General features: G+C 47.1%; 1 protein-coding gene across 2 annotated transcripts; it reads right to left on the reverse strand.

Annotated features, from left to right (window-relative positions):
* Positions 1-3,648: 3,648 nt before the first annotated feature.
* On the reverse strand, positions 3,649-6,020 carry LOC109785781 (putative F-box protein At4g22660). 2 transcript variants are annotated; one of them, XM_040394894.3, is made up of 3 exons: positions 5,712-6,020; positions 3,968-5,219; positions 3,649-3,882 (listed from the first exon to the last, which is right to left on the reverse strand). In XM_040394894.3, the coding sequence occupies exons 1-2, from the start codon at positions 5,713-5,715 to the stop codon at positions 3,985-3,987; spliced, it is 1,239 nt and encodes a 412-aa protein (XP_040250828.2). In that variant the 5' UTR covers positions 5,716-6,020; the 3' UTR covers positions 3,649-3,882; positions 3,968-3,984. The 2 variants fall into 2 exon arrangements, with proteins under 2 accessions (XP_040250828.2, XP_040250827.2); XM_040394893.3 differs by having other exon boundaries at positions 3,968-5,237.
* Positions 6,021-7,647: the final 1,627 nt, after the last annotated feature.

Below are 7,647 nucleotides of genomic sequence, written 5' to 3' on the forward strand. Positions count from 1 at the left end.
GAGGTGTTCTAAAAAAAGAAGGGATTTAGTAGGATGGATCTACGCGATTTTCATGGTTGAAATTTGGGCCATCTAAAAAAAGAAGGGATTTAGTAGGATGGAGTAATAAACAAGGGCACATGCGTTTGGTTTTCTAACCATAACACAAGCATTTGGGCCATCTGGGCAGAGAAGGAAGGTTCTAGACGATCGGCATGTCCAGGTGGAACCGACATATAAGGAGTACTTGGCACTTCAACTTCTGTGGGGAGATAGCAGGTGAGAACTATGAGTACTCGAAGGATGGAATGAGAATAGTTTATCAAAAGCCCACAATGAAGCATTGCACACACATTTAAGAAGTATGCAAATGAGCCTAGGTTGAGAAGGAAGTTGCAAATGAAGCAACAATATTAGGAGTTCTGTTACACGTTTTAGTAGTTTTAATTTAGTTATGCTCTGTAAATTTTGATACTCTATATATTATGCAAAATCTGCCCAATGAGATTGAAGTGTTGAAGTATGTGGTATGCAAGCTTCATGTGCTGAACCTTTACAATGTTATTCTGATTCATGATTCAAGGTAACAACTTTGTATCAAAACTTATTTGACAATGGTTTCTGGGACTCAAGTAATCATCTTAGTTCATTTAAAGATTGAATACAATATCTTCGGATAGGTTGCCTTGGTCGGTGTGCAAAATATGTTTAAGCTTGTTTTTACCTGGCAGCAAGGGCGTTCAGCTGCGAACCAACTTGTGGTTGGATGGTTAGAGGGTCAGTGGTAACCCCAGCCCACTAGGGTTCAAGTCCAAGAGCTCGCATCAACGACGTGGTGCCTACGCTGACTTCGTAAATTTCAAGATGATATGCCGGCTCAGTCTTTTGAAGGTGCTCTAAGGGTAGTGTGTGCGTTCATAGAGGTGAGTGTATGCGCGTGCATATGAGCGCTTGCGTCTATGTTTAAAAAAAGCAAGGGCGTTCAACTATCAAGCATAATCCGCATGATTGTTAGGAAAATCACATCTTTCTGCCGCATGACTGTTAGGAAAATCACATCTTTCTGCCAAAAGGGCAAAAATCCACACAAACGGCACACACAAAAATCAAATTAAAACGTTGCGTTTCAGAGATTCTGCGAAATACAGAGGCAGCGACATTGAGCCAGGTCTCTATTCAGGTCGCCTGATACATGTGTTTTGAACTAGGACCTGTGCAACAACTACAAAATAGTACTAGTACAAACTCTTGGGTCTCCAGCATTCACACAAGTTATACACAACTCACTGATCTTCTGAGCCTGAGCTACACAGAACTCACATATTACACGGCATGCAACACTTTTCTGGGGATGTAGTGCTGACATGTGGAGCCAGGTCCACATGTCAGTGACTTTACTGTACCGTACAGTACTGCAGAGGATCCCAACCCTTTTTTTTCTAAACAATTGAACACATACACTATATAATAAAGGACCCGTCTAGTGGGCGCTCAAGCGCTAGGTAGAGCTTCGGAGTGGCCGGTGGAAAAGGAAAAGTACGTGGTTCCTGTACACAAAAGGAGGTTGACAATCTAGTTTGTTTTTCAATTTTTGTTTCTTAAAAAAGCCATAACTTTTGAACCAAAGATCGAAATTAAGATCCGCTGTCACTGCTGAAATCTTTGCGATGTGCCCTTCGAAACTAGATCCCGCATGGATATGTTTTGACAAACTTTTTTTTGTGCAATTTTGCCCCCGTTTTGTGCAACTGACTAGCCGTCAATGTGCAACTACCTGACAGAGATGTGCAACTTTTCTTGTACACCGTAGACGTGCAGTTTTCCTCTATGGTACCTCCACCCCCAACTGCCTCCTTCCGGTGAGATGTGCAACTTCGTTTGTTGCCCAAGCCATGCAGTTTTCACTAGTGGCACCACCTCATACTACTCTTTAACAGTGAAATGTGCAATTTCATCTGCTGCCCCGGTGCTCTGGCCAACTTCCTGGCAGTCGCCGTGCATGTGCAGCCCCACAACCGCGTTTGAGGGACTATATAGCTATAAGAATGTCCCAACTCCACGGCTACGCATGTGCGACTATGCACACAAAAGTGTGCAACTCCGTGGTCGGACGTGGGCACCTCCCACAACAATTCATGTGCGACTATGCAGACGAGATTGTGCAACTATGTTGCCATGCATGCGTGACTGTGCCGACGAGAGTGTGCAACTCCGCGACCATGCATGAGCACCTCCCACGACAATTCATGTGTGACTATGCAGATGAGATTGTGTAACTTTGTGTCCATACATGTGCGACTGCGCCGACGAGAGTGTCCAACACCCTCGGCAATTCATGTGCGACTTCCGGACGAGATTGTGCAACTCTATGGCCATGCATGTGCGACTATGCCGATGAGAGTGTGCAACTCCACGGCCGGGCATGAGCACCTCCCACAACAACTCATGTGCGACTATGCGGACCAGATTGTGCAACTCTGTTGCCATGCATGTGCGACTACGCCGACGAAAGTGTGCAACTTCGCAGCGGGGCGTGAGCACATCGCACGACAATTCATATGCGACTATGCTGAACAAATTGTGCAACTCTGTGGTCATGCATGTGCCAACTAGGACTACTATATGTGCAACTTCAACTACCGTGAATGCCAACAAAAAATAGTAAACAATAGATCAACTTACACCCAGATCCCAATTCTCTGAGCAACCTAACATGTTTTAGAGTGAATAGTCTTCAGTTGACTTGTTACGGTCGGTGAATTACACCCTATCCTCACAATACCGACAAGAGTGTGCAACTCCGCGGTTATACGTGAGCACCTCTCACAGTCGTGCGTGTGCAACTATGCGTGCTGCAACTCCGCGACCATGCATGTGCGACTATGTTGATGAGAATGTGCAACTCCACCATCAGGTATATGCGACTACGTGGTTTCTTCAGAAAATAGAATAATATAAGTCTGAATTTTCTGAAAACTTGTAGATGAATTCCAAAAGGGGGGCTAGCATGTTCTGGGCACTTAAATTGGAACCATGCACGTGTACTGCACATGCTCAGAAACTACAGAGCACCGAATCGGGTTGAATCCACTAGTACAGTACCTGCAGAATCACCAAATCAATAGCGGCAGCGGCAGCAGCCAGATCCAGCCAAATCTGCGAAGAAGCAGCAGCAGCCGTGCGCGGCGACTTCAACTCGTAGCTGGATCCCGCCCGCAGCAGCAGTAGCTTGGCCTGGGCGCGCGGCGGCCATTTCAACTCGCAGACAGATCCCGCCCGCGTCAGCAGCTCATCGCCTTCGGCGGGGTCGAGGCACTGCTCGTCGCCCGGCATGGAGGCCTGGGTCCGCGACGGTGCGGCGCTGCTCGTCAGTGTTCAGATTGGGCACGCCACTGCTCTCCCAGCCGGATCCCGCTGAGGCTGCGCTCGCGTGCGTGCTCGGCGGCGCACTCCGGTGGCCGGTTAACGGCGGTCGCCGGACGGGAGGAAGTAGTGGAGATGCGCGTCCGCGCCTCCGATGTGTGTGTGTGGATGGCGGGTGGGTTGGAGTGATGGTTGTGTGGGGATTTGCCAGGGTGGACCCTGACCAGGTGATTTGTCGGTAGCGCATGTGACTTTCGGGACGATCAGGGGCGAGATCGAACGGCGCACGAGCGGCCGCTCGGTTCGTTTAAATAGTGCGCGTGCACTTTGGAGATTTTAGGTATAATAAAACCAACACCAAGAGCGACGGTGTAAAATTGTCGCTGGCAACCTTCTTCCATGCTAAACCCCGTCGTTTCTAAACGACAACAACTCACACAGGCATGAAAACAGCCAAAAGAGAAACAAGAGAAATTATCCTGGAGGCAGATGATTCATTTTCTGAAGGGAATTCCCATCAACTCGAGGCATATTTCCACCCTGAAAATGATACGACAACAGTGAGAACTCACAGAAAAACTATTAGGCCTGATGCTACTAAATTATGGACCAAAATAACACTTACAAGTTACAGCGTGGCTATCAGATCAGACTTGGTGTGAACCAGACTTCCAATGGACAGATGGTTCCGTAAAGACCTCCACCAGATGGGAAAGCATCTTCAAGTGTCTGTCTTTTCAGGTCATATACCTTCACGCCGCTCCATTGGTTACGGCGATGCTCAAAAGCATGGCGCTCTCTGAGGCGGGGAGTTGTGAAATAGATACAATCCGGTCTTAGTTTGGGGAATTCTTTGGTGGATAAAATGCCTGGGCTATTCTGTCCGACGAAGGCCGCATGTCCCCGCAGAGCCTTCCCTGAGCTCAGTGCTACCCTTGTCTGACTCTTGAGGTCCAACCTGTCTATTTCAATCCTGACATTGTTTCCCTGGTGTGTGTCAAGAAAGACACGCACCTGCAGGAGATTACCCCAAGGAGTCGAAAGCAAGTACCTAGTGATAACTGGGTCGTCGAACATGTCATTGTCATCCTCGGCAATGACCGTTTTCTTCCTCGGTTTGTCTGATCCACTAAAGTCCCATGACTTCAATATCCCTTCCATTGTCACCGCATAGAACCTACCGCGGTGGTAGATACAGTCTGCAAAACTATCTCCGTTTCTTCGGATCACCGAAACTTGTTGCCAATAGGTATCTCCTATTCTCGCGAAAGAGAGCCGCTTGCCGTCCAGGTGGATGACCAGAGCAACAGTGCGACAAGTGGACGGAGGACCGGACAACACAACCTTGTCATAGAAATACCCACCGAGAGACTGCACATCATGAACACGTTCTATCATGTAACACCCGTAACGATAGCCCACGATCTTCCCTTCGTCTCCATAGACACCCTGTATGCACGACGCAAAACCGGTGATTGGTGGGAGCGGGATCAACGCCGCGGTGAAGGGGTCATATAGGACAAGATCCGAGAGCTCGTTTGCCATGATTAACCAGCCATGGGAGGCACCGCAGCAGGCCACAGCTTGGCCCCTGGGAAAGCTGACCTGAAAAGTTCTCTCAGTATCCAGGAGGTTGCGGAGCTCAGAAGTAGCAGCAGGATCACATAACCTACGCCGCACACGGCGCTGTTGATCCCCTGCGGGAGGAGGCTCCGCTGCCAAGGAAACAAGCCACGGCGTGCGGCGAGGTGGGGCACCGCCTGCGGCCACAGATGCAGAACGCCATGATGGACAGACAGCATGGAAGGCTAGGGCCTCGGGGAGCTCAAGGAGATGCAGTATCCGGATGAGGAGATCTATGGGGAGGTCCGACCAGCCTGCACTTGCATAAGGTCCTGTCATTGTGAATAATTCACCGAAAAAGAAGATGTAAGCAGATGTATATAACGAAGCAAATAAGCCCGTGTACATTGCCCACTCGGACAAGGCCCCTTCCCCTTTTCCCCTACAGTATATGTAACGAAGGAACAAGAATACAATTCAAATTGGCAAACCGATTTCTACCATCGTTGGGATCGACCGAGCCATTGAAAGAGCAAAACAAAACTTTACATCACAACGCGAGTTTAACTGACGGCCGTGGAGGATTCCATCAACATTTTTGGCTCCAACACCCCGGTTCCGTTGAACAGAATGAAACCAATAGATTCATCATATTTATATGAGAATACTATATAACCCGTACGATTGATTGCCAGCAAAATCGCACCTTTGCGACAAAAAAAACTGCCCCCTCAACAAAGCTTCACACACAGCTCATAAAAATTGGATCTTTCTAATCGTTGTGCGACAGATTACGGTATGCTTACCCATGGAGGTGGCCTTGGGAAATTCATCATCGAGAGAGATAGGAGGGGCAGCTGTGGAAGTATCTCCAATGGTCTTCTCTTCATCTGAAAGGAAAGAAAGGGGATCGGAATCAGGGGATGCGTGAAATCCGGCCGGTGAGGAGGAGCGGCAGGTGGGGTGCTGCCACTATTGTGCCGGTGGCGTAAGTTGAGGGCTGCCATGGCGGGGGCATATGGCTTGGGGGGTTGCTGGACTGCGGCGGCGCAGGGCGAAGGCGACGAGCGGAGCCACTGGTTTTGGTTCCTTGGCTTCGATTGAGACTGGGGATTGGGGGAGACGCGTAAGGCGACCTTGAGAGAGATAATCCTGAGAGTTGGGCCGGTCGGGCCACCCAGGCACCGCCGGTCGTGATTCGACCCATGTAGGGTTCGCGCCAGCACATTCCTATTTGGCGCTTCTGGCGCGTTGAAGGCATTTTCACCATCTGGCGCACACACCCCAACAGAGCTTTGCCAGCCCATTGAGATTTTTTTCCATTCCTGCTAAGCTTCAGGAAAGTTGTGGCCGATGGCAATCAAACTCGAGACCTATCGTCGAGTAATACAAAATGGTAGTACCCACTACGCCATCTTCACGCTTGTGATTAGTAATTTCTTTTTCCCTATATTCTTTCTTCAGTACGCTATGAATCGTGAGGTCACGTTTTCGTTTTTCTTTTCTTTTCTTGTTCTTTTTCTTCTTTCTTTTATTTTTTACTTTCCTTTTTGTTTTCTCCATGCGTGATTTTTTCCAAATTCGTGAACTTTTATTTCCAAATCAATGATCATTTTCAACTTTGTGGTCTAAAAAAAATGATGAACCTTTTGAACTTTGGTACACCTTTTTTCAAAATGGATGAACTTCTAAAAAAACCGGTGATTTTTTTTTTCAAAATCAGCATTTTTTTCCAAATTCTATGAATATTTTTCAAAATTGATGACTTTTTTGTCAAATTCAACGATCTTTAAAAAACGTTGAAGTTTTTCAAGTTGGTGAACTTTATTTCAAATTAGATGAACTTTATTTCAATTTCATGAACTTCTTTTCGAATCGACGAACATTTTTCAAATTAATGAAAAAAATCAGAATACGTAAATTTGTTTAATTCATGAATTTTTATTTTTTTGCAATAGTTTTTTGCTTTTCGTTTTATTTTCAAATGCGATCAAGAACATGGTCCGGCCCACCAGCATCGGCGCAAGGGCGCCAGGGAGCTTGTGAAAGTGCAATTGTCACTTAATCACAATTTTGGTGATTGATCACAATACGATTTTGAGGACTAATATCGTTTGGTAAGTTTATCTCAGGACACTGGTTCCTCTATTGTGTCTACGGACGTCGGTAACCCCATCCATACAAAAAGGGAAAAAGATGGTGTTCATCGGTGACTCAAGAAGTTTTTCAGTTTTCTTTTTGAGTCCTAGGAACATCCGTACTATTAAGAGTGGTTGCTATGATTTCGGAGTTTGGGAACTCAAAACTTTTCCATACACTTTTCTTCCTTTTCGTGTTGGGCCTCGTTTGAAGAGAATCTAACCGAGAATTTTCCTTCTCTTAGGAGTCCGGGTGCATGGACCTCTTTTTGTCTGGGTGCCCGGAGGCACCCACAAGTTTTCACTTTAGCTCGGCCACCCCTGGGTGCCCGGTCTTTCCTGTGCGTGGCCACCCCGGGTGCCCGACCTCCTGTAGGAGATATGCCCTAGAGGCAATAATAAATGTTATTGATTATCTCCCTGTTCATAATTATGTTTATGTTCCATGCTATAACTGCTGTGGTTCCCGAGCCCGTATATCCATAAAGGCTCTGGGGAGAACCCATATGCACGTGTGGAATGATAAACGGTAAAATGTATTCCTAGTCGTGCCTCTAAGACTAGCTCAAGTGTTGCATGATGATTATGTTTTCCCAATCATGGG

This window comes from Aegilops tauschii, chromosome 7 (genome assembly GCF_002575655.3).
Source record: "Aegilops tauschii subsp. strangulata cultivar AL8/78 chromosome 7, Aet v6.0, whole genome shotgun sequence".
In the NCBI taxonomy this organism is placed as follows: domain Eukaryota; kingdom Viridiplantae; phylum Streptophyta; class Magnoliopsida; order Poales; family Poaceae; genus Aegilops; species Aegilops tauschii.